General features: G+C 36.2%; 4 protein-coding genes across 10 annotated transcripts; 2 read left to right on the top strand and 2 right to left on the bottom strand.

Annotated features, from left to right (window-relative positions):
* The first annotated feature begins 272 nt into the window (after window positions 1-272).
* Window positions 273-12,836, top strand: LOC122533835 (NADP-dependent malic enzyme-like). 6 transcript variants are annotated; one of them, XR_006307787.1, is made up of 12 exons: window positions 273-653; window positions 5,837-6,002; window positions 6,675-6,833; window positions 6,999-7,180; window positions 7,389-7,698; window positions 7,780-7,962; window positions 8,046-8,271; window positions 8,337-8,479; window positions 8,579-8,873; window positions 9,032-9,176; window positions 9,888-10,069; window positions 12,613-12,836. XR_006307787.1 is itself a non-coding variant. In XM_043663943.1 (11 exons), the coding sequence occupies exons 1-11, from the start codon at window positions 628-630 to the stop codon at window positions 12,623-12,625; spliced, it is 1,848 nt and encodes a 615-aa protein (XP_043519878.1). In that variant the 5' UTR covers window positions 273-627; the 3' UTR covers window positions 12,626-12,836. The 6 variants fall into 6 exon arrangements, 2 of the variants coding, with proteins under 2 accessions (XP_043519878.1, XP_043519886.1); XR_006307786.1 differs by having other exon boundaries at window positions 11,873-12,836; XR_006307785.1 differs by having other exon boundaries at window positions 9,888-10,187; window positions 11,873-12,836.
* Window positions 12,837-13,422: 586 nt separating this feature from the next.
* LOC122533886 (RWD domain-containing protein 1) lies at window positions 13,423-14,826 on the bottom strand. Its single transcript, XM_043664019.1, has 4 exons — window positions 14,492-14,826; window positions 13,956-14,305; window positions 13,650-13,836; window positions 13,423-13,555 (listed from the first exon to the last, which is right to left on the bottom strand). Exons 1-4 carry the CDS (start codon window positions 14,559-14,561, stop codon window positions 13,443-13,445), a joined length of 720 nt encoding a protein of 239 aa, XP_043519954.1. The 5' UTR covers window positions 14,562-14,826; the 3' UTR covers window positions 13,423-13,442.
* Window positions 14,827-14,875: 49 nt separating this feature from the next.
* LOC122533893 (MORN repeat-containing protein 5) lies at window positions 14,876-27,325 on the top strand. Its single transcript, XM_043664033.1, has 6 exons — window positions 14,876-15,075; window positions 25,435-25,639; window positions 26,350-26,536; window positions 26,743-26,902; window positions 26,980-27,149; window positions 27,222-27,325. The coding sequence occupies exons 2-6, from the start codon at window positions 25,522-25,524 to the stop codon at window positions 27,244-27,246; spliced, it is 660 nt and encodes a 219-aa protein (XP_043519968.1). The 5' UTR covers window positions 14,876-15,075; window positions 25,435-25,521; the 3' UTR covers window positions 27,247-27,325.
* Window positions 15,515-24,521, bottom strand: LOC122533818 (mucin-17). 2 transcript variants are annotated; one of them, XM_043663893.1, is made up of 5 exons: window positions 23,824-24,521; window positions 22,740-22,904; window positions 21,599-21,917; window positions 17,479-21,459; window positions 15,515-17,142 (listed from the first exon to the last, which is right to left on the bottom strand). In XM_043663893.1, exons 2-5 carry the CDS (start codon window positions 22,874-22,876, stop codon window positions 16,831-16,833), a joined length of 4,749 nt encoding a protein of 1,582 aa, XP_043519828.1. In that variant the 5' UTR covers window positions 22,877-22,904; window positions 23,824-24,521; the 3' UTR covers window positions 15,515-16,830. The 2 variants fall into 2 exon arrangements, with proteins under 2 accessions (XP_043519828.1, XP_043519836.1); XM_043663901.1 differs by lacking the exon at window positions 23,824-24,521 and having other exon boundaries at window positions 22,740-23,253.
* Window positions 27,326-27,348: the final 23 nt, after the last annotated feature.

The following is a 27,348-nucleotide window of genomic DNA, read 5'->3' as shown; positions in this document are numbered from 1 at the left end:
TTTCTACAAAATTCTACAAAGTTCCTTGATCGCAGCTTCGAGAATTCATAATCGATTGAACGTGTTGAAAAGAGCAACGGCGTCGCGACGCTCCTCCGACAATACGCTATCAGGGTTACGAGTAGAGTACATACATACGTGAGTCAGTCGGGAGAATTCGGGTGTTTTCGCAATGGCTGATCGGCCACAGCGTCCCCTCGACGGGAACGAGATTACATCTATGCCATCGCATCGATTTACTCGTACTGGCAAGTCGCTCGTACGTACGGTCGGCGCCTGGTGGAACACGGGAGAGAGGTTGGCAAGGAAGAGAGGTGCGCGATCGACGCGCAGAAAGACAGCAGAGACGTTGGAGTGTGAATCGCGCGCGTGTGCAGTGCGGTGTATCGCGTGAAGGAGCCGAGCTGAGCTGAGCCGAGTTGGTCGTGTTGTGCGTATGCGTGACCGGCCGTATGGACGAACTTGAAGCCGAAAGGGACGAAGGTGTGCGAGAGTAGACAGAGCGGCGGCGGCGAGCGCGGGCAAACGCAGGTCGGCATTGGCGAGCACGATTAGCCGAAAACGCGCAGTCGCGTGGTGGATCCTGTCGGGTGGGAGGCGATCAGCTGTAAGCACGCGAGGAGCGAAATGTTCGTCCTGCAGAGGTCTATATTGTGAGTACCAGAAAAATTTTTGCACAAATCGCGTACGTAACGAGCGAAACGGGCGCTAACGGGCTCGATGGTGTAGCCTGGCTCCGCTTGCACCCGATGCACGAACAAAAGAAGGGTAACACGCACGTGCGCGCCTGTCGGATACGGATCGTCGTCGGGAGAGTCCGGAAAATGCCAGCGAAATTTGCGAAAAGGGCCGTTGATAACCTAGCTTCTGCCGCAATGCAGTGCTGAAAATAGGAACGCACTGGGTATCCCTAGTCGATCGATACCCAGGCTACGTTGCCCGTAGTTCTCTGTGGTTCTCTGTGGGACAGTGGCCAAACGAAATTCGTATCTCGCTCACGTCCGGACGAACCTCTAAAATTTTCTCACTTCTCGCAGGCTCTTTGTCTTTCCCTTTCCATTTCGTTCACCGGCTATCCAATTTTCGCCGGTAAACGCCTAAAGATCAGTATACGTTTTTACACGCTCCGTGTCGCATTCTACGTCTGCCCTTTCTTCTTCTTCTTCCTCCTCCTCTCCTCCTGAGAGCGCGTCGGTTCGTGAAACGTGCCGATTGACACTTGACGGAAAAAAAAAATTAAAAATTCAAGAGGAAGAGAAGAGTGTCCGCGTTCGCTGGTAAAATTCCGTAAAAACTCGTGTTCTTACCATCGTGTCCTTCAAACCATATATTCATGAATGAACAGCGCGATGAATTCATTAGCACGAAACGGTTCGTCCGTTTGATGCCCCTTCGGGCATACCTGTCGTCCTAACGAACTTTTCCATCGATCGTCGCACGTGTCGAAAGGCTATGTTACAAGATTTCAACGAATCCGGATTCTTTTCAGCCTGTGATCGTCTTTCATCAAACCGAACATATGCTGCGTCGTCGATCTATTTTTGTTACCTGACGATGTTAGGCGTTGTTCGGCGTGTTCCTCGAAATGTGTGATACTGCGTTTTCGTGGAAAGACGCCGATGTCGAGTTGAACGTCCTCGCGTTTCGTATATTCCTCTACGTTCGTTGATTTTCCCTGTACTTTCGTAAAATTTTTAATGTAATCTTCGAAAATGAAAAACGGATGTATTATTGTTCCGTTTGCGATGTATAAACGAGAGATTGCTCGGATTATTTTTTTTTTTTTTTTTTCGTTCCACGAGATATTATCATTGTAACACCAAGAGTGTACTACATATACTTGTTTACATGACTTTAATGCATTCTTGCTCGTATACATTAACTGATTGTTAGTCTTGACATGGCATACAGATTGAGGCTTTGTGTGAATAATTGTAGGTGTGAAACATTATTCACACGTGCGTAGAATATTTAAAAGGAAAAGATAGACTGATACGAATGTACGTACATTAAATGTGCTTTAAATAAAAAGGAAAATTTTAAATATAATGTTATTATTATCCTAATTTTTTGTATAACAACGAAATTTCATTTTCATGTTTTTAAGATTATTTCGAGTTATTGTGCTTCATTTCACTAGCTATTGTTTTACAAGATAAGAAAATCTATCTACGAATGACCTTCGAGTAATTCATGATCAGTGGAGAACGGGGAGAGTTTAAATAGATATCTAGCGTAAACTACAAAGGTGACCTATAAACACGAATTAGCAGATATCTAAATTGTATTTTCTTATTTGAATATTAAATATTTATCTTTTAGTGATAGATACTTGAGCACTAATAGCTCAACTTAAGATAAAAATCAAATTAGATACTAGAAATTTGATCGAAATGTTTTTTTATTGAAAGGCTCTTCAATTCAATTAGACAGCGATAAAAATCTGAAATGTCTGTACCCTTTTATTTCTCTCTTTATACCATGTCCGCGAGAAAAGTAATAAGAGTTATCTAGAAGGTTTTCTCCTTATTCAACACAGTTATTTTATGCACGTGTGATTGCGAGCAAATCGTGCAGAAAAATTTCTTCGTATCGATTACAAACGATTGGTTATCGGTAATCTTTAGACATTGTGGCACTCGACTATGCCATTTTATACTCGACGAAACTATGTCGCTGTTTTATGTAATGTATTAAATCGATTAGCTTACATAATACGATTAAACTATCGTTTTCTCTTTGGGCGGTGTAGTTCAATTTCGAAAAGTTCATGAAATGTCACTGAAACGTCAAGTTTTTGTATATGCTTTGAAATAATTCACGACATAGATTAAAACAGAAAAATGATAAATGGTTGAAATTACTAAACTAATGTCAACGTCGTTTAATTTTAATACTTTTATCAAACATATTGAACACCTCGATGCTTCTTCGTCATGTGTTTCTTTTTCAAAGAATATTTGTAGAACTTGATACACTACGTAGTTAATGCTAACAATAATTATCATTTCGGCAAGTGCAAACGCTTAAATGCATCTTTGCACGTTGTAACAAATTTCTGAAAATAATCCCATAAAACATATTGCTGTTTCATTTACACATACAGTGAGCCAAGTCGCGTACAAGTGTTTCGCGAATTTGGTTGAAAAAAAATTGTAGTCCTCCGTGCGCAAATGTTCGTTATTCCTGGTTTTACAATAAACGGTAATTTACAAGCACATGTGCTTCCGGAAAGTGACGTCATTACTGTCGCGTATGTGGCTGCACCCAGTTGATGACGAGGAAACCGTAATGACCAAGGTCGTCATGTGGATAGAGGGCAGGGCTGATCCCACAAATGAGTTGCGTAAAGAGGCTGTCAATTCAGTAGAAAAAAAGAGTAAAATCTTGAACATTGTCGCGTTAACAGTATAATTACATTGACATTTTTACATTTTTATATTTTATAATTATAATTATATATATATATATATATATATATATATATATATATATATATATATTTTATAATTTATAGATAGATATAGTATAATATATATATATAGATTTTATATTTTATAATTATATATATAGATATAGATTATTTTATAATTATATATATAAATATATCTAAATATATATAAAAATATATAAATAGATATTTATATATTTATAATTATATATATAGATTTTATATTTTATAATTATATTTTATATTTTATAATTTTTCGTGAGCCTCGTAAATTTTTTAGGCTAAACGCACGTGCATCGGTTAACAACGCGATGATATATTATTAAAGCAATTACCTTAGTGCCAAAAATTTTGAAAAATTATCAAATGGAAAAAAAATCGATTCGTTATGAGATAAATGTTGACAAATGTATTGATAATTTTTTTTCAGACATTCGACAAATTCTTATTAAATTAATAGGATACTTATGAAATAATAGTAGATATGGGTACCGACATATTTTCCAGAGAGTCATTTCTTAAAATTTGGCCGCATGCCATTGAAACAATAATAGATTACCCTGTTCTCTTTATAGAAATGCAATAACGTTGTTATTGCATTAAGTAACATATGTATGTATGCTTGGAAATATCTGCCGTTATTACTTAACGACCGTGCTATGAAGTTTGGCCGTGTTAAAAGTAATGCAGCTGGGAACGAGAATTTTGATCCTGCCTCTATCTATAATGCAAAGAGTGATCAATTGCAGTCACGCGTTTAACTCCGCAGTTTAGTCCTAATCGGATCAAACCGATACGGTTTTATTACACAATGTCCAGTTATTATCTATGACTCATAATATAATCGACAAATCTCGACGGATTCAAGCATCAGATAAAAGTACAAATGTATGCACTTGACTGTCGTTTTCTGAAATTATCGTTCGTATTAAAGCGAGCATGCAATCCACCGGACAACCCGTTCGAAGTGTATCACGTACGTTTGAACGCACTTTGTTGCTTTATATATTTAAAAAAAAAAAAAAATCTTTCAAAACGAACGTAATTAACTACGATTTTTTTTAATTCAAGAAAGTGAAAATTTCTTGAACAGTTTGCAGATTTCCCGCGGACAGTGCAATTTTTTTTTTGACTCGTAACGTTTTCTTTGCCAGATCATTGCCAGTCTCTGAAAACTCACGGTTTGTTACGACGAACACCTTATGTACGATTATGAATATATGATCAAATGACAGGGTATCGCGTTATCGACATTCCGCTCGATTTCTCTAGTTGCATTCAACGCGTCCTTAATCGATACGAACCCTCCACTTTGACATTTTCAAACACCCGGATGGTTTGATTTACTACGAGTTAACGTGTTGCATGTATGTACTTGCGGTCCTTTCGTGCCCTCGTGAAAAGCCGAGTGTATTTAATCATCACGGGTCGACGTTTGATCTTTACTGAAAGTTTTCGACGTTTGATCTTTTTCTTATAAGTTTTCGATTTACATCAAATACACTGGTAATAAATTTTGCTAAATTTGTTACTGTCAATTGTTTCCTCCTTGATAATAAAGGAAATTTCTTTCTTTACGGCGAGGTTGGTTTACGGCATTTTACACAATTAGCTTAGTTTAGTTCGAAAGCTTACTATCAAGGGTAAGTTGTAGAGAAACGAGGATTCACGATCTCCAATTAGGCTAACAATTTAACAAGTATCATACCTAAATCCTTTTGTACAATTACTTCTAAAGTAAACTAAATTATTATAAGTTGCTGGTAACATTAGCGAATGACAATTCATTCTTGCTGTAATATTAGTAATATTAGGTCGGTTATGCAAGAGGATCCTGAATATTGTGACTGAATTTATCTTAGTTCTTCATCTAAAAACTACTTGACAAGTTTACAGCAGTTCAATTTTATTCTTTCGATCTCATTTAAGTCGTAGAGATACGCTGTGAACAAGATCGTGATAAAGTTGAGCACAAATTTCCTGAATGACGTTAATAGGCATTGAGTTTTAACTTGTTCTCACGCGTGTGCTTTCGTCGAACAAATGACTCATTCATTCAGTTGAACGTACGAATTGGCACGCGTTTCTGTTCATAAACCAGCGGATGTTTTAATTTTTAGAATTATCCTGGAAACTAGGAAACGAATAGTTGTGTTAAATGAAGCGAGAGAATGTTTAATATTAAGCTTCCATTATTCGAAAATTTATTTCTTCGAATGGATTAAGTGTAATTGTGAAATATTGCAATAAATTAGATAAGCATGTGACAATTACTTGACGATCGTTGCCGTTACAATATTATTTTTCATGTAAAGTTCTGTATGAAATTGTAAAGATAATTCGCGGAAGAAACAGGTGAAATGATTATTTTCTTACGTGTAACAGGTCCAGCAGCAGAAATTGTGCAGGATCATGGGCACGGATGCTACCACCTACGCATCCTGCCGCGAAAGATATTCTATACAAAGAAATCCACGAAGTATGTGGAGATGTGGTACCTATCAATATGGTGAAAGGTATTGGCCATTTGAGAGACCCTCGACTTAATAAGGTAACTTAAACTCTTCTTTATTATCAAATTCGTCTTGTCAAATATTTTTATATTTTCTGTTTCTTTTGTATCTTCTATTTAGCGTTCAACTCAGGACAAAGATTTATTCGATATCTATTGTCGCATACGTATGTTTGCTAATCACACAGATTAAATAGAAAAAAATTGTGTAAATCTATTCTGTACTCTGTATTCCATTCAAATTCTAAATTTAAATTGCATTAAAATATAATTTCAATTTTGTTAAGTATGATTGAATGTATTGTGTTATAAACTTAGTTCACTTTCTTATCCCATGATTTTCAATTTATCTCGTACTATGTTTGCGCTATTGATTAACATTGAGATATTGAGTGATTATTCTTCGAGTCTCAACTTGTGGCTAAAGGCACTTGTTTTATTGCGCTATATACTGTCGTGTGAAATCGCATATATTACGTAAAAATAATTTTCTAATATATTTGCGTATTAAATCTGAAAAACTTATTAAAATTTTTTTTTTTATTTTAATTATTCAAAGTCTTCTTTCTTCTGATAAGATCGAGAAAAAATAAAGATTATTTTTTACCAACGACCAAGTATATAATAAAGTTTCCCCATTACGAAAAACAAGTATCTATCACAAAAATGTACTTCACTGAAATACATAAGATTATAATTATTTTTACGCAGGGTCTGGCATTTACTTTAGCAGAAAGAATATCCTTAGGTATACACGGCTTACAACCTCCAAGATTTAAAACTCAGGAAGAACAGCTGGCTCTGTGCAAGGCTTCAGTCATGAAGTACACCGAAGATTTAAATCGGTATCTTTATCTCGTGGAACTGCAGGTAAAATAAAACAAAAAAGAAAAAAAATGCGATCGCTACAATATTTGAATAAAAGTTTACGTCTTTTGCTTGCAACATTTTTTTGTTGAATTAATAGAAATGACGATCAATTCCTGAATGATCCTTTAATGGTTTGAATAATTATTCCTCTTGTATGTTTCATAGGAAAGGAACGAGAGATTATTTTTTCGTCTATTAAGTGAGAACATCGAACAAATGATGCCAATTGTTTATACTCCTACTGTTGGATTAGCCTGTCAAAAGTTCGGCGTTATCTATCGTAGACCTCGTGGATTATTTATAACAATATACGATAAAGGCCACATTTACGAGATCTTAAACAACTGGTTCGTATATCATAAAAGCGTAATAAAGTTGTCTTGGATTACATTATCGCAATTTTTACTCTAGTTACTTGAAAATCGTCCGAATAGTACACATTCCAAGTATTCTACGTATTATTACTCACATAACACAATAATTGTTACCACACACTCATACAACGGGATTATAAAATTTTACACGAATGTAATTTACGATATAATTTATATTTAGGCCTGAGCAAGCGGTTCGAGCAATTTGCGTAACAGATGGAGAAAGAATTCTCGGTCTGGGTGATCTCGGAGCTTGTGGAATGGGAATTCCAGTAGGAAAATTAGCTCTGTACACCGCTCTGGCTGGCATAAAACCGCATCAGTGTCTACCAATTACCATTGACGTTGGCACAAATAACGAACAGCTGAGAAACGATCCTCATTACATTGGTCTTAACAAACCGAGAAGTCAAGGTGCTGAATATGATGAATTGATTGATGAATTTATGGCTGCTTGTGTGAAAAAATATGGTCAAAATGTTCTTATTCAAGTACGCTTATAAACGACGCTCACTACTTTCCTTCATTTCGGCCACGTGCAATGGATATTTCATGCTAGTGTATTATTACAGTTCGAGGACTTCGGGAATCACAATGCCTTTCGTTTCTTAGATAAATATCGTGACAAGTATTGCACGTTCAACGATGATATACAAGGCACTGCCGCAGTTGCAGTTGCTGGTATTTTGGCATCAAAAAGAATAACCAAGAAGCGTATGTGCGAAAACAAATTCGTGTTTCTGGGTGCTGGCGAGGTATGGCAATGCTTTATATCGTAAAAAGATTACTATTTTCACGATCATCTTTATTTTGGCTAAATTTATTCTACTTAATATAGGCAGCTATTGGAATAGCTGATCTTTGTGTTAAAGCGATGGAAGCAGATGGTTGTACCGAGCAGGAAGCTCGCGATAATATTTGGATGATGGACATTGACGGACTGTTGGTTAAAAATCGACCAGAAGGTAATCTGGAAGGTCACAAAATTTGGTATGCAAAAGATCATAAAGTGATGAAGTCATTATTGGAAGTTGTAAAGGAAGTAAAACCAACTGTTTTAATTGGTGTGTAATTCTTTATTTATCGACATATTTTGATCTCTATCTAAAGTAGAAATATTAATTTATAGGAGCTTCAGCAGCAGCGGGAGCATTCACTCCTGAAGTCTTGAAAGAAATGGCCAAGAATAACGAAAGACCGTTGATTTTTGCACTGAGTAATCCGACCAGCAAGGCAGAATGTACAGCTCAACAAGCTTATGATCATACAGATGTATGAAAATTATTTGTATTGATGAAACTTTATTCAAAGTATGATGCGAGCCGTCGTAATGTTTTTTACAATATTTCATAATATTTTTCTATATTTCAGGGAAGATGCATTTTCTCATCGGGTTCTCCATTTGGTGAAGTGAAGTATTGTGGAAAAGTTTATAAACCTGGACAAGGAAATAACGCATACATTTTTCCTGGAATTGCATTAGGTGTCATCGCGACTGGAGTTCATCATATTACCGAAGATTTATTCCTTATCTCAGCTCAAGCTGTTGCTGATCATGTGAAAGATGAAGATCTTGAAGTGGGTAGTCTTTACCCGCCGTTAGGCACTATACGTGAATGTTCAATTGATATTGCTGTTCGAATTGCAAACTATGCTTATGCTAGAAGTAAGTACTTTTATTTTATTTGAATTTAATTCATATCAAAGAAATGCTTATACAAGCGGTGCTTAAACTTTTTACTGCCTTTGGATACCTTATCTATAGTAATATTAAACTTTCAAATGTGACTTTGACAATATGTCCGATATTATTTCTCACTTCAGCTGGATTGGCAAGCGAATATCCAGAGCCAAAAGACAAACGGCAATTTATTGTAAGTAAAATGTACGATGCCAACTATGACAGCCCACTGCCAAATGTTTATGACTGGCCAGGAGATTATGCCAAACCTCGTGTTTTGCCGGATAAGTAAGTATTATATTTCTTTCTTAAAATATGTAATTCCATCTAGCATTTTTTTATTTTATCACGAAAACATCTTCTTTCAAAAAGGGAACGTTTTAAAACGAATTTTCAGATTTTATTTACGAAGAAAAATGATTTATAGACAGATAGAAAATAATAATATTAGAATCCGTTTAGAAAAGTAACAGTGCCTACAGGAAATAGTGAATTTAGAGATAAACTGTATCAGTATCATGATAGTAGCTAAATATCTACTCAGTGAACTCATTAACGTGCATGTGGCTTTCTAATCCTATTTCTATCTTTCTTGCAACAGCGCTTAAAAATCTAGCATTGTTTTATTTCGTATGTTAATTCTGTTTAATATTTTTCTTCGAAAAATCTAATGGTACTTAGGAGCTAAGTTTGTTTCCTGGTGTAATTAATTACGAATGTAGCTAGACATGAATGACCGATATTACGCTAGCGCATATTCATCATCTTCTGCAAAGAAAAAATTATAGAATATTATTTGTTAATTCCAGAAAAGGAAGGAGATCGAATCGAATATTTTTTCTTCGCAGAGCCAGCTTTCATAATAACCGCATAGTATACGCATTAATTATTTCTTTGTATGTTCAGTTATTTCTTTGACATTTTTTTTTCTATCATCAGCTCGTTGCTCATCTGTGCGACTCCGGTGCAGGCCGCTGAAGCTTAATTAATTTTTTTCAGAGACACTGTAGAAATCCGCCACGATTTAAAACATCTGTAGCGGATTTCACCAAGCGGGATATTCAGAGGCTATCATTATTACCATTACCGATAAAAAAATATCGCTATGTCCTGCATTGAAACTATAAGACAGATCGTGACACAAGTACAGGCAACAGTGCGGTTGTAAAACAATTTTAGCTGTAAGGACTGTTACACTCTGTCAGTGACTAATGCCAGTGCTTTAACCATATAACTTGCACGAAGTGTTAAACACAAGAAACAATGACATAGTGCTATTATTACAGCATCGAATGTCTCGTAAGCTAACATTGCAGTATTTTAACGTCCTCCTTCATTCCATATGCAGTATTAGGATTGTTAGTTTATCGTTTGAAACCGTGATAGATATTAACCACTGAAAGTATTTAAAGAAAGTTTATAATATTGTTGTTCACTTTTATGCCCAACATTTATGTTATGTTATATAAGAGCAAAACAGTAATTTATTGAAATACGCCCGCATAGTACACTTATGGTTTTACAGTACACGTATGTATATGTATGTATGTATATATATTTATACATATATAATGCAGCAAATACATATTTGAACGGTGAAATTTTTCAATCGTAAAATTGATAAAAAGTAAAATGAAAAATTTCACGAATACATAGATATCTATATCTAAATTTTAGTAGAAATTCCATTTTTCCATTTATTTTCAGTGTTTCGAGGATTTTTATCTTTTAGAGATAAATCTTTTTATCTTGTCATTTTATATATAACATTATTTTTGACGAATTAGAAACAAATCTTAAATACATTGTACTTTATGTTTAAGATTACCTGATTTTTCCTTTACGAACGATGTCCATCGAAAATCTCCTGTCATCCTAAAAAGCCAACATACCTCACCCGAATGAAATCCCATCCAAATTCAACAAACGTACAATCCAAAGATAATTGGTGTACACGAGGGACGCTTCAGCGCTATCGTATTTTTAGTTTGCCATACTTTACATATCTATATACGTTATTATTAATACTGAAATTGTAAAGAAACTAAACTTCTCCATAAATGGAGGAAGGAAAGAGATCGCAGTGAAATTATATGAAACAACTGTCATTTGTGTTATATAAATACAGCGCACTTGCAATTAGCATCCATTTTTAAATCAATAGACGAACCAATTTATCTTACGTTTGCTCAAGTATATACATTCGCAGTAAACTATGCGAATAATAATTTTACGGGTAAAATATAAAGTTTCAAGCTATCGATCGCACACGCCGACACAGTCGGGAGCTAGTTTCGAATTTGTGTGTTATATATAAAAAGTATTTTACGAACGATAATAGGATCACTAGATATTTCAATATTCTGAAGTACAGATGCAGATTACGTGTTGATTGTTCCTGAAACATTTTCGGTGTTTATACTTTCCGGACAATTGTTGTATAAAGCAACTCTATACGAATCAAATGGTGCGACCTATTTTTCTCTACGTATTGAAGAGTGTCTATTTTTCGTGAGGGGGTATTAATAGCGCTATATATAGATGTTAATATCCCATTCTAGATTTGTAACGGTGTATTTTATCGAACTTCGCATGCTGCACAATATATTTGAATTTTCGGAAAAATCTGATGAAACGTGTACATGCATAAAATATGTTTGTATGTGTCGTAATATATAATTAACCGCTAGTTAGTCAAGATGCCGGTTATCGAGCGAACATGTACGCGTAAGAATGTTTGCTGCTATCAATGTAATTGTTTACTTTTAGAAATTAAAACGTTACAATGAGTTTAGCCAAGTGACGAAGTGATAAAACTCGGTGTTGAGTTGAGTGGTTTTATTAGAGTAGTTTTATTAGAAAAGGATGTATTTGCGTTTCAGTTTGATTTGACGATGTAGCTGAGAACAGATACAGATCGTCACTTAGTTAAGCATTGATAAATTATTATTATATCGTTACTAATAGTGTTCTTCTCCCAACAGATTATGACGTGTTGGCGAGTCGAAAGACAAGACGACTGCTCTGATGTATACACACTCGTTTTAAATTAATTGAAGTCAAATTTCAAACAGAATGACTCAAAAGATGAGTACTACCATAATCCTTTTATTCTGTATCATCAATCAGGAAATTCAATTTTTTAGTCGAGCTTCTTTACACATTGATGCTTCGTACTTATTTATTATTAACATTTAAGTATCCGGGGATTTTGCAGGCAAAAGCACGCACTAACGCGCGCGATCGGGTATTAGAGCCCGTATTAATGCGTGACTGGGTGTTTAAATGTTAATTTAAAACAATAATTATATTTTATGACTGTATGTACATGTAGGCTGTTCACTAATTTCAGATTTCCATGTCTCTATTTATTTTATTTATTTGTAACCTTTTTATTTTTACTTGTATTTAAAACAAACGATTAATACATGTAAATCAAAAAGTATTATTATATTGTGATACATTGTATTGAACATTTAAAGAAGAAATTAGTGGATAGTTATTGCTTGCAAAAATTGTGTCCCGTATATATGTGCATATATATATCAATGAGACATTGTTATTTATGTTAAATTTTCTATTAATGTATTAACAACCCTTTTTCCAAAAACTTAAGCAATTGTATGGAATTTAGTATAATTATATTATATTTTTAAAAAACGATAATTATAATCATCAAAAATGTAAAAATTTCTTAACATGAAGATATCTTCTGTCCCGCTAGGTACATTATATAAGGCCACATAAGTTGTCACATCATTTCTTCAGTTTCATATTATATTAACAAGCACTATGATTAAAAAAGAGGCAGGAAAGCAACATTGTAAAAACTGTATTTTTTGTACTGCATCGTAATTGTCACTTTTAAGTTAAGTAAATATATATGAATCTAAAAATTCTGTCAGAAGGTTCCTATGTGTTATGTGAAATAGAAACTTTGATGAACAACATCGATTTGATTATTACTGCCACATCACAAATGTAACAAAACTGGATTATACTGTGTGTACACAACTGGAACGAGAGAAAACTGAATTTAAGTTAGCCAAGTACAACTATGTGCTCATTAGAATTTGTTACTGAATGTGTACATTATACACTAAGGCTATGAATAAATGTTAAATTATGATCGTTAGTTAATGCGTATTTATTCCTGCTTTGATTCTTCAATGAAAAATACTTTCGGAGATAAAGTGTAAGAAAAATGATTATTTTCGGTTTATTAAACAAAACTTTATATGAAAAAGATTCAATAATGTACACAATTATAAAAATTATTCTTCTTATTAAATACGTATATCCATTGCTTTTCACACATCTATATATAAAATTTATCTGTGTACGAGATACTAATATATTCCAGCCATTATACAAGAGGCAAATCGGACCAATGAATTTTAATAAATTCATCTTATACTGGTTTCACATTTGTTTTGAACACTTCAGTTTATCCTCTGAACTCTAGTACTTAAAGCGAACTGTATTTAAACATTCAATAAGTAGGAGTCTTGGGATCATCTTATAAATAATAGTGTAGAATTATAGCATATTTATTTAGGCACTATCATCAGAAACATTTGGTTCATAATCAGGATCATCATCATCATCATCTTCTAATTCCAAATCATCAAGATTTTGAAACAGACTCTCATCTACTTTTACAGAATCTAAGAATTTAACAAAATCAACATTACATTTCCTTCAAATATGTTTTATACTGTGACTATTAAATTAAATAAATTAAGCATTTTAAAACCATACCATCATCTAAGAACTTCAAGTCCGATTGATCCAATGTTTTATCAGTCATAAACAATTCTCTACCAGTTAACTTTTTTCCTTCTCTATCAGCCATCTCTCTTCTTTTTGTGAATCCCATTCTTTCATCAAACTCTTCTTTCCAACTTAAAAATGTTTCAACCGTAACTCTTGTTCCCTCGAATTTTTTCTATGACAATACAAAAACTTTTTATGTAATAACTCCAATAAGATCATTCTTGCTTCAATACTTTTCGTGACGTTATATTTTTATAACGTTAAATAAATATATATATATATATATATTACCCTTTCTGCTTCTTCTTCTTCTCTGAGTTTTTGTGCTGCACTCTCTTCTCTTTTTAATTTAATTTTATCCCACTGTACATTCAGCCATTCCTGAGCAGCACTGACTAAAGTAAATACCATAACCATTCCAAAGTTTTCATTCATTTGTTCTATTAAATGTTCCTTTAATTTTTCAGCACTTCCTTCTTCAAAGTTTTCATGCTCCTCTATCGATATAAGAAGTGATTCATCTGGATATTTTTCTGTATATGTAAACTCCAACCGACAACTAAGACCATTTCCTGTACCTGGTTCATATTCTTCAGTTTTAATTGGTATGGAAAATGTATAAAATGGTTCTGTGGCTAAAACTGAATAAGAAAATATTCTATTTAAAAATAATCTCAAAATTGAAATTAAAATTGCAGCTATCTGACATAGATTTATTATTTCACTAAATTAACTATGAGACAGGTAAACAACAATTATATGTTATCATGTATGAAACAACACTTTATAAAAATTAACTTATAGGTTATTGGACAACGCATACATACTTTCTAATTCTCCACAATAAATCGACTCTAAAGCCTCAATCTCATTGTGCTGTTCTTCTTTATAATCCATGGCGATTAAAATAAAATTAAAATTATTAAAAATGTATTATGTGTTTAATTGATTATTTGTAATAAATTGTAAGGAAACATGATACGTGACCGCACTGATGAACGGCGCTGTATAACGAACGAAATATATAGTTATGTTTGGTAAGTATACTGCGTAGCTGGAAAGGAGACGAGTAACAGAAATGCGGGTTTAATTGGTTGATTCGAATAGATTCAATATAATCTTAAATATAAGGACACCTATTGGCGGAAACAAACTGCTGTATAGCACAGCGTGTCAGTAAGTAGCCTTTTCTCTGCTTCTTCTCCGTTTCGTTAGTTATCTCGTGAATTTATGTGAACCTACGTAAACGAAACGATAAGTTAAGTTTTTCTTTTCTTATAATTTATATATCTTGTAATTTAATGTAATTTAATATTTATACGAAAATTTCGATGTATAATTGTGCAACGTTATCTTTTGAAATAAATAAGAATATTTATCAGAATCAAATTACATATCAGTGAAAATAGAAGTAAGTACACAATTGAATTGAATTGTACGTAATGAAACGTTTCTTTTTTTCAAAATAATTTCCATTGCGTTTATTTTTGTTTTAATGTACAATGTTCGATGCACGAAATAAATTTAAATTTTAATTAACTGTTATCATCGTTATCAACGTAAAGGCATAAGATAACCCTACCGCAACTCTAAGTTTTCTGGCTTAATCTCGCTTACGTTTCAACATTTATTAAAGCGTATTTTTAATGTTTTAATAAATATTAAACATATTTAAATAAATATGTTTTATATTTAAACAAAATATGTTTAAGAGATGTTTAAAGAAAAAATCACGAATATTAATCAAACGATTCTTTCTAATTTTTCTGAAATTACAAAAATTTAAAATTTTGTCAAAAATGATCCAAAGGGGGCAGGGAAGTTTAAATATCAAATGCAATAAAAATTTAAGAATAGATTATATACACATAATGCGAAGATGTTACAAAAATATTAATGATGCATTGAAAGAATTTTTCGAATCAAATTTAAATTGTATTCAACGAATGTAACTTGACAAACATATTGTGACAATAAAGTTTTTGCAAGGATCCTCCCAAGAAGAGAATGACTAAAATCTGGTTGAATTGCATTTTGGATATACTGTGGTGGTAACATATGAGCAATTGTGATACCTCTTCATATATGATACATGAGCAGTTATGATACTTAAAATGTCATCGACGATATTGTAGTAATTATAAGAATACAGGATGATTCTAAAATCATGTTACATCCAAAAAAGAGACGGAGATTATATTGATTAATTATTGAATTACAAAATTTCTCATGTAAAAGTAAGTCTATGTAAGTACTTATTACTAATTCAACCAATCTGAATTGGTTGGTCGTTAATTTATATTCAATGTTTTATAATATTATGATATTATAAATTATAATATTTTGTAATTCAATAATTTATGTTAATTAATCAATAAAATTATTCAGTATTTATATTCAACATTAGTACCACAATTTCGAAATCATCCTACATGCCTATAGTAAATACTATAAGCAACAAAGACTATAACATTAGCCGCTCATAGATATTGGAATTCTTGCCGCCCTAAATCAGTCGATTGAATGTAAGTAATAAAACACTAAACTAATAACGATCAGCTACCAACATTTCAAGCAGAGCATAATGTTAATACTCGTGCTAGCTAATTAAAACGCCTAATATTATATATAAAAGGTTCTTGTTATTACCAATCCTGCGATATTAAAGCCCCAGTAATTAATAGACTATGGATCGACAATATCGATTGAAAAGTCAAGATAATCGAATTAATCCTTTAACAGTGTAATAAAATGATGAGGAACGATTTAGAAAATAATTATCTCTGTATCCTTCACTCACGTTTCTGATAGCAAAACAGAGATGATCGAGTCACTTGAGCTTCAATGTTTTAAAATTCAATCTCGTATTAAATAATCAATTTTACGGACATTTATGAGACATTGTTAATCTTTTATATAATGGCGAAAGAAAAATTATTTAAAAAGTATTGTTGAATCACACGAATTGCAAGACAAATTATTTAATTCAATTCAAATAATCCTGCCTTACCCTATCGAATACTCTGCGCTGTTAAAGGATTAACGATAATAAATGTCGCATTGTTCGCGCGAAAAATCGAATTATACATACGTGTATAAAAAAAGTGCGCGAAGTTAAGTACATACAAGTATTACGTAAAGACGGATCTAACATTACATTCTAAATTTATATTAACCTAGGATTGAAACGGCCTATATGAAGTATGAGACCAGTTGGATTGTGCCGTACGAAATAAAGGAATGGCTGGTCCAATCTCAATCTAGGCTTCTCCTCTGATCTCTCTACATTTCTTATTCTCTCCTTGAGCGAAACTGTACGATAGTTCTCCGACTTTGTGTCGACGGTCCGTCTTATTCTGCGGAATGTTTGCTCCTCGACGTGTCGAGAGTTTCGCAAAGAGGCACTCGCTGGATAAATTTCCACGTGATGTCGTCCATTGGCAATGTTTTCATCGCCGCATGTGCTGAACAAATTCATCTAAAAATGACCAACATTACCAAAAATAAGTAGAATGTACGTTGTGAATGAAAAAATGGAGAAATAATCCGGTCGCACGATTGAATCTATATTATTAGCGAAACTTTATAAATTATGCAAGATATAATAAATTCTTTTATACAATAGATTCAATGAAACAAATAAAGTCAGCAATGATATAATATGGACACTTTTGAAGAATAGTAATAACATTAGTGACTGAAATTTGGATCAAACTCACGACTGATAGATGAATTATTTAATTTATAATAAAAACTCTATTTTTTAGAAAATCATATTTGAAAGAAATTTCGATGATTAATTGGGATTGATTACCTGTAAAACGTCGGACAAGAAGAGACGATTTCCAATTCCATTGATCCCTTTGAAGTCAGCCTGAGTTGAGAATAACTGATCCAGCCCCATTCTCTTCAAAGCGGCGGTAGCGTTCACGATAGACCGATGACTAAATTTGGGTATTTGCAATTCAAGGCCCGGCCTAGGTATAAGAACCTTCAAGAGTTTGTCCCAAGTGCCATCTTGGAAAGCCCCTTTAACAAGCCTCTGCTCGAGACGATCCAGAGTGTCGCCGGGTGCAGCGTGACCCTGTTGACCGGGTACTAAGAATATCGTCGAAACGAGCTTGTCCGCGCTTCCAATCGCACTGGCAGTAGCGTCCAAACTGGGCTCGTAACCAGCAAGAACGTTCGATCGCCAAACGGTGGCTGGAACGGGGATCAATTTCCTCAGTCTATGAGCAGCCGACACGGCGAAGTATAACTCGCCGTCCCGACCTGTTTCACTCGCGGAACTCGTGTTGCAGTCCGTCTGGAACACGTTCGCCGAGATCGCAGCCAGCGGTGACCTCAGAGGAACGGTGTTGCTCTTCACGAAATCCTTTATCCTGCCTCCGGTCTGTTTTCTGATGAGAAGGTTGGTCCGTCGACGGGCAAGGTCGCTGATAGTGGCGAAATTCACTTCAGCCACCAATCCCTCGTAGAACTGTTGCGCCTGTTCCTTGTAGAATGGCAACAGTTTCCTCACCTTGGCCTTGTCCGCGAATAATTCGCGAACGAAGGCCGCGTTCGCGATACCTTGATGCCTCGCCAGGCTCACCGTGTCCGTCACGTTCTGGAAAATCAGATGCGGATTGAAAGTGGCGACGTTGTCCAGTCCGAGTATCTCGTTCATCTGATCCGACGTCGATCCTCGAGCACCGAGGAAGATCATCGCCAACAGGCTGGTCATGCCGAACGGCGAAAGAGCAAACGATCTGCCGATGCTCAGCCCGTTGTTCGACGCGATCCAAAATTTTATCGCAAGCTCGTTGCAAAGCCTCGAGAAATTGACGATGTCGATGCTCGCGTTTCTCGTGCTGGTGTCCAATCCACCGACACTTTTCGAGGCGTCTAGGGAAACTGTCGACTCCGTTCCGTTTGTAGGAATTGATTGACTGTTCGACGAAAGTTTCGTCGAGCTCGTATTTGCCAAAGTCGACGCTGATGTCGATGTCGATACTTCGGAGTACATTGTCGGCGTGGTAGTAAATTCCGTCGACAATGACGGGGTTGCTTGATGCAACGATATTCGCTGCCACGTGTGCTCGGAACTCGCATGCGTGTCATTCGTTTTACTCTGCAGCGTCGAACTTGCCGAATCATTCAATTTCGACTCCGATTTATCCACCATCTCTAACAACTCCATTCCTGTCGAGTTGCTCGCGTGTAAATACAGCTCGACGGGTTTTTTCGTTTTGTAAATCTCGTCGGAGCTCGTTGCACTTGTACCTTCGATTTCGTTTGGCTCTTTCGTGCTAGAATTTAGAGCGGCGGTTGTCGATTCAGGAGTAGTCGAGGCAACGAATGACTTGGTATCGTTGAAAGACGTCGCAGTTGTGCCGCTCGTAACGTTGATTTCCTGTTGAGTCGCGGTTGTGTGAACTGTGTCATTCCTCGACTGCTCTTCCGTTTTCTTCAAAGGTCTCTGCAGTGCAATTTTATCCGTCGTATTCTGCGCTGGATGCTCCTCCGCGTTAGATACATTCGCGACAGCAGTCCAGTTCGTCGATAATTTGTCTACGGTATGATATGCAGATGGTTTGTTACGTTCTGACGACGATGTCTCTGTCGTCTCGTTCAGGGAAATTGTAGAAGTCTTGTCACTGTTTTGCGATGCCTCCTCGGTAACGTTTTCAACATTTGGAACGATGATTCTTGTGTTCGTACTCGTCGAAGCTTCGTTACTCGATATTGTCGTCTCGTAAGTAGGATTAGACGTCTGTTCATTAAGTGTATTATTCGCGAACGAAGTACCAGATATTCCATCTGTAACGGCATTCTTTAGAACAGGATCGGAAGTGAACGATGACGTTGTCGTAGATTCTGAAGTGACGGAATTTTGTAATTGGGAAAATTCAATTTTCTGCTGTTCGGTGAACAGATCTTCCTTCGTTGTCGACGTTCGAGAAACTTCATTCTCGTTCGTTGGATCTCTCTTCGTAGTATCATTCACAATATCCTTGTTAATTGAAATAGGCAACTTTAAATTTGAGGCAACAGTTGAGTTTCCTGAGTTGAGCTTCTCAGAGTACGACGTTGTTGTTTCGTCGAGTGCAGTTTGCGTTTTATTTGTCTTCAAATTGGACGGATTAGCGATGAGCGAGCTTGCCAAAGTGTTAGCCAAGAGATTCTCCGACAGGTCGCTCGGTAAAGTGATCGATTCGGTAACAGGTGTCTTTGTTTCAGGCGAAGCAGTGTGAAGTATACTGTCGATAAGCGCTATCGGTTGTAAAGAATTGGACGTGGTAGCCGATGTCTCGTTAATATTCATCGGTACTTCCGTTACGTTAGATACCGGGCGAACACTCGTTATCCCGTCAAATTTCGTCGAAACAGCCGAATTTTGGTTGGTGATTTTGTCGAGCTCTGTCACACTCGTCGGAATAATCGGAGTGGTTGTTGCAGTCAAAGAAATCCTCTCTCTGTCCGTTTTAAACTTCACTGTCGCGTCGGTAAATGATTCTTGAATACGTTCTTCGTCAGACGTGGCATTTACATTTTCCGGTCGGTCCCCGTTGGTCGTCGAAGAATACGTCGCGACGATCTCGGAGCCGTTGTTACGTTTATTCTCGTTGCCGCTAGAAATCGACTGAAATCCAAAAGATGAAGACAACACGGGGGAAACTGTGTCGTCGGAAATTTGACTGATCACGTTTGACAGAGAGTTTACCAGCTCCATAGATGGAGAAGATATTGAGGGTTCAACCAACCCGCTTAAGTGATCACTTGGTTTTGTTACTGTATCTTGCTGTATCGTCGTCAGCTGTTCCGTCACCGATGTGATTTTATACTTGTTTGTAGTTGCAGGAACGCTCGTGGACGATGCGGAAGATTGCGATGGTGATTTGGTAACAGACGTAGAGGATTGCGATGGCAATTTGGTAAACGATACGGAATACTGCAATGGCAACTTGCTGAACGGTTCGTTAGTTACCACCGTTTGAACTTGATTCGCTTCTACCACGGATGATGTCTGCGTTTTCAATAGAACCTCATCATCCTCCGTCGATGAAGTGCCGATTACTGGCTTTATCTTCGTTTGCGTTACCAACGAATCAGTAACAGTCTCGTCGACGTGTGAATGATTCTTCTCCGGATGTAATGTTTCGCTTACAAGATCAGCGTTGTCGTAACTGCTTTTAGTGGATTCGTCCAGTTGCAAGGTTGACGCGAGAAGAGGAACACTGGTCGTTGTTGATTTTGTAACGGGACTTACGGATGTCAGGTTCTCGTTGTCGCGATCGTAAGATCCGTAAGTAGTATTTTTTAACAACGGCGTTGCCTCGGTCAGCTTGTGGAAGGTGGAACCCTGCGTGGTATACTGACTGTTACCTATCGACTCGGCGTTTCGTTCAGTCGTGATGACAGGCACCGGTATCATTAATTTTTCCGTGTAAGAGACAGTCGTGGGTTTCGTAGCGATCGTCGGCTGCGTTCCGTTCTTTTCAATTTTAACGTTTTCAAGTTTTTCCGACGGTACGATTCCACTTACGTTGGACTCGAGTGAATCGGGAGTCGAGTCGTTCTGATTATGCGCGACGTGATACGTGGACGTAGGTTTCGACGTTGGTCTTTCGACGTGATGGCTTTCCTCGACCTTATTCCCGTATTTATCGCCGGCTAATATAGCTGGCAAAATATTGCTCCACTCGACGTTTACTTTTTCCGGGATCATCGGGTGTGAACCAGAGAGTGCCGACAACGGTTTGTCCATGGCACTTTTCAACACGTTTTGCACCTTCTCCACGACGTCCATTACCTGGAATAAATTTCGAAGTCACCTCGTTTACTCGATAATCGACATTTTCCGCTAATTTCCAATAATCTAGAGGTTCTACTGCGATACAATTCCTCCAGTTTAGCTGATTATAAAAATTGATTGACCTTGATTCACCGACCTTTTTTCCACCTGTGAGGATATCCTCGGCTTTTTGGGGCTCTTGAACCTCCACGTTAGAATGATCGGGACCACCGCTCGCGATCAAAGCCTGAATCTCTTGCATGGTCATTTGTTTCGTGATCATGTCGCCTCTCTCGTTGTACGTGTAAAATTGAAATCCATCTGGCTTCAAGAGATTCGCCGGGGACGGTGGTAACCGATAAAAATTAACGCCGGCCGGACTGGGCGACTTTTTGTTCTCCTGTGTTGCACGAACAGCCTCGCTTCTCGCATCTTTTGGCTCTCCGATGCCCGATATTTCCTGATACGTGGTCGCCCTAAAAATTGTAAAGAATTATTGCAAATACGTGCAACTTCTGCCAACTATGATCGTGAAACGAGTTAACCCACTGGCACATTAATCTTTTTCACACGGAAACGCTGTGTATACTAGACCACTGGCAGACCGTTTGGCATACAGCTGTGCATGCCAATGAACTTGACTTCTCATTATTGTACGCTTGGTACGTACGTTTCATACTTGCGAAATACAGTAGATCCTCGATTATTGGAACGAAAAATTTTCTTTCTATTTAATATCTATTCAGTTTAGCATTGTTTAAAAGTAAACGATGAAGTTGTTCAATTATTCAAACAAGGCGTGTCGTAATTAGGTTGAATAATCGAGGTTTTACCGTATTACAAAATTCCAATCTTAATTTGATATCTATGTACACTCACGCATGTGAAGGCTTCTGCATTTTATTAACGTATAACGCTACAAAATTTGCCGAAAGTTACGTTAAAGCGATTAAAAGGACTATTTGAATAAGACGTGGAACTAACACACATGATCATCAGAAGAGAAAAAAAGAAGACATAGGAATCTGTCATTTAGTCAGTTTATAAATTATATTTCGCGATTTATCTTGCAACGTCAATTGTAAAAGCCAATTGAGAATTTCTCGCGTCTCTCTACACAGTATGTGTGATCTTTTAACCCCTGATTTCTCAATTTCTCCACGTTTTTCTGCCTATTAATGATCTTAAACGTTCGCTATTTGGCAAATCAACGATCCATGTGTTGACATTACATTTCATCTTTAATTGTCGTCGTCAAATAGGTCGAACATGATTCACACATGAAATGAGATACTGACCTAGATTTGGAATATTTCATAGGCAGTAATACGGTTGTAGCGGTTTCTGAAACTGGACGTTCCGAGTCCACGCTGAAACTTAAACACGTCCAGAGCACAACTGTTGTCAAAGCTGCATGAAACAATCCCGTGGACATATTTCTAACGTTTCTTCACCGGTGCGATCTGCAAGCAAGAATATTGGAAGAAATGATCAAAGTGATTGAAATGATTTGCTTTTATATAAAAGTTGGAGAACAACAAGGAACGATACGTAGGCTATTGCAATAGTCGTTAGACGTCTTTACTATTGTAAAGAGTATCTATATGTGTGAAAATAGATCGAAAGAAACAAATGAAGGACGAGTTTGTTTTCCTTTAGGTGAACGACCCTACGGTTCCTTGTTACCCTCTTACGGATCATCGCCTTAACACGACGACCGGTTTCCCGTCGTGGTGTAAATCGCTCAGTAAATGCGATTTAGACGAGTGCAACTTGCGAACGATTTTTATCATAAATTGACTTTCCACTGATCGGATTTAATTATTCAACGGATTGTCGATCGAATTTAATCATTGAGCTACATCGATCCAAAGATTTCAGATCTTTTGCGTTTCGAACGATACGCTACCAATGGAAAAACGAGTGAAATTAGAAGCACAGTATATTTATTTGTTAATTCTTGGTATCGAAAGAAAGACACTTTTTTTTCTCATTTCATACCTAGAATATATATCTTCTAAAATATCGAGATACACCAGCCTTGCCATGTACAGAAAGAAACGAGATCGCAAGGAAAAACAAGCAATCGAGAAATTTCAACGACCTGTCTGAAAATCTCGGAAAATAATAAAAAAAGAAATTCCTTCTCTGAACGAAAGCTGTGTTATTCGGCGCTCAGGAAGCGGATTATCGTGCTTGTTCGTTTGTTTCAATTATTTCTTTCTATCATGTTTCCCTCGGTTAATGTTCATTGTATTCTTTCACGATTTTCTCTAAGTTCAACTAGATAATATTCTAGCGTTTGACGAACAGCGACGAGATTGATTAAGGCGCTTGTGTACTTCGTTTAAGGGTAAATATATCGACAATAAACTTAACTACCTCGATTAAAAACTGTGATCGAGTGAAATACTCTTCCCAAATATAAACGCTGCGAGCGACTTCGACTTTCCCCTCTTCTCGTTTTCTCTCGCTGTCTACGTTTCTTTTTCTCTCTGTTTTTTTATCCTTTCGGTATCTTCTTCTGACAGCGCGCGCAGATCTGTATTTCTTCCTGTGTGTATCACCTGTCGTCTCTACTGTCTTCCACCTTGGACGAGCGCGTACTACGTGCTCGAATCCTTGGCTAAGACGAGTGCATCGGACTGAGAAAGAAAAGTGATCGAAGAGGGGGAACATAGTCTTCGAACGAAAAGATGGAGAAAGGGTGAACTTGGAGAGACGAGATGTTGCTCGGAACGGTTTTACGCCGGGGGGACAGACGAATGTTGGAATACATGGGAATATGTATCGAAAGAAAAAGGAAAGACGAGAAAAGAAGAAGGGATGAGGTTGAAGGACCAACGCGTAGAGCCGAGTTACGCGGATAAAAGGAGATGTGAATTGAAGGTATAAAAGGTATAAATGAAGGTATAAAAGTATCACTCGATCAAACTCGGTGCCTCGTATCCGTGCAACCGACCGATACAACGTTTTTGCTTTTCGAGGTAAAAACTGTCGGATTTTTTTCTTTTTTTTTTTTTTAATTTCAAAAAACCAAGAAACAGTTTCAAGGACTGAAAGAACAATAATATTCCAATAACGTCAGGCTGTTTCCCGATTTTTCTTTTCTCCGAAATTTCAATTTTTTTTTTTTTTTTTTACGAAATCTGACTTCTTTCCAAGAGAATAATATTAATTCCTTTTTTTTTTTTTTAAATTTCGAAACTCATTGCAATGAGGATAGATGTCAAGCTTCGCACGAAATGACTATATTCAGTGGGAAGAAATTAACAGCGATCAACGGTACATCGACCTTCACGATGACTCGTAATTTGTAACGAAAGAAATTTCGTGGAAACTCGTTCTTTCTCATTTTTCTATTTTCTCTTCGTTTATAAATGTTCGTACAATGATGAAAAATGTGGTGTAATTTGTGTTTATAGATATGCGTGTATTTTATTTCGATCTACGACGAGGAACAGCGACGGATGCTTAACGGTATTCGTTTATTCTACTTCCCTTTCTACTCTGTTTAACTGTTTTAAGAAATATTCGGCCAACTTGACCTCCTCGTCCAAAAATCGCAAAAGTATCACAAGGAAAGAATGATACGCTGTGTAAAGCGCAAATAATAAAAGGTCCTAAATAACTTTGCCTCTGGTACTTCAATCATGTATCATCGGTCGTAGGAAGATATTCGACCATCACAGCAAAAACTTGCTACTTGATTAACTAAACAATTCATAATTGTTTAATTACAAACGGGAAAGATTGCAATTGTAAAAATATCGTACAATCATATTATCCCTAGTTTCTTCCTAAATTCGATGTGCTGACATTTGAGAAAGAGAAAGAAAGAAAAAGAATGTAATAGATTATAAAATATCTAAAAATGTGAGTGTTAACACACTTGAAGAAATCGCCAAATGAAAAATGTTTTAATCAATTTAACCGCACTTCATACATATCACCTGAATAATTGAAGACGATATAATATTCTATTCGAAACAGTTTTCTATGCCAACGCTGTGTTATTCGGTCGGATATTGAGTCGAAATCATACGACCAATAAAGAAGTCGAAGTCGAAGACACGCAACATGAATGTGCAATTGAAAAATTCCGAAGAAGAAACGCGTTTCATCGATGGAAGCGAATACAGGGGAACTTGGAACACACTGGGCATGGAAGGAATCGGCAAATTCGTTCTACCGCACAGTTAGTACACATAACTTCTAAGAAGTATTACAGAAGAATCTCGAATAGACATTACTTTGCACTTTCTTGCATAAATCGTTCGGGAGAAAGAAAGAAGCAAGGGATAAGAGGCGACGTAGGGAGCATAAAAAGAAAGTAACCAGTATAGTAGAAAATATCCAGATGGTGAATTGTATAAATAATAAAACAAGAAGCAAAAAAGCAGAGAGTACCGTGCATGTAAGATACGGCACGATTCTTGTATTCCCTAGTAGCCGGAATTAAATTTTATTAAGTGTACACGTTAATTCCAATAATTGTGTCTAACAAATAGGTATGTACCAGCACATGTACTGGTTTTTGAGCACGACATTGAGCATTTCTCGCGCGTAAGTCGACACGTACCGTTATGCGACCATTTTCGACGCTTCGTGTTCTAGAGTTTGTACGCGTTTTTCATTTACCCATAGCTTAAGAATCTCCGCCTGAAAATACATACGTTCACCGTACAAATTTTTTACCCAACTTATAAACATACGTATACACACATACATTTATTCTTCCTCCTTCTCTCTTTCTCTTTCTCCTTCTTTCTCTGCCTCTTTCTCTCTCTCTCTCTCTCTCTCTCCTTTTTTTTCTACCGTTAGAGAGGTCACTTGCTCCTTTAGTCTCCTTCTTCTGCACTTCAGCCTCATTTCAGTAAATGAACCGAATTCACTTGCTCGTAACAGATGCCATCTTTGAAGGGGAATTTCGTGATGGTACTTTTCATGGCCATGGTAGCATGTATTGGCCTCGAAGACAAAGGATAGATGGAATTTGGTTGCAAGGTGAATGTAAGGACAAGCAATATATCTTCAACGATGGACTAGTTTTTCGTAGCGATGATTGGGAGTACTGCAAATTTCCTGATAGGCGGTTGGTAAAATACATTTCATTTCATTTCTGAAAATATTTTAAGAATGAGAATAAAGCTCATCGATATACAGGGTGTCCTGTTTTAATATCTGTTACTAAAAATTTATCATAAACTTACTTATTGTATGAAGTAATTCGTTTGACTTGATAAGAGAATAAGAGGGAAGAAAGAAAAATTTGTCTTTCGTTAAACCAACACCTCTTAGATATCAAACGTGCATTAAATACGGATTAAGACCAGCTGGAGCAACGTTACGCAGGAATGATCGAAACGAATATGTTATTCCTTCTATGTGTTACGATGCAGGCATTGGGATCTTTAATCCATCTAAATGTTATATTACATCCTACAAAGACTCAAAGAAGGTATATACGTTGAATAGAGAAGTTCACTGTGCAATATTCACTGTACAAAATTTATTAAATTTACTAAATATTCAAAGATACTTGAAATACCAAATACGAAATTAATTCTCTGGATACAAAAGAACTGTCAGAAGGCGTGTCCAATCGGAAATCGAAAAGATCTTTACGAAGATTTGTTTCCCGGCACGGAGAGTCTCTCTACATTATTGCCGTTTTCAAGTAATTCTTTTGAATCATGGTGGAAAAGGTAAGAACAAAAATACATCAAATAATTGAATGGATTCAATGTTTATTATCCCTACCTTTATTTCTTTTTAAGATTGACTACCTTTCGTTCACATTGAATCTGCGATACATCTTTAAAAAATAAAAATCTCATTAAGAGTTTCAATAAGAATTAATTAAAACAAAAATACATACTAATATCTATTTGATATTCAATAAAG

This window comes from Frieseomelitta varia, unplaced genomic scaffold, assembly GCF_011392965.1.
Source record: "Frieseomelitta varia isolate USP_RPSP 00005682 unplaced genomic scaffold, Fvar_1.2 scaffold_146, whole genome shotgun sequence".
Lineage (NCBI taxonomy): Eukaryota > Metazoa > Arthropoda > Insecta > Hymenoptera > Apidae > Frieseomelitta > Frieseomelitta varia.
Note: the sequence above shows the minus strand (reverse complement) of the source record. Positions and strands in the feature narration are given on the sequence as shown.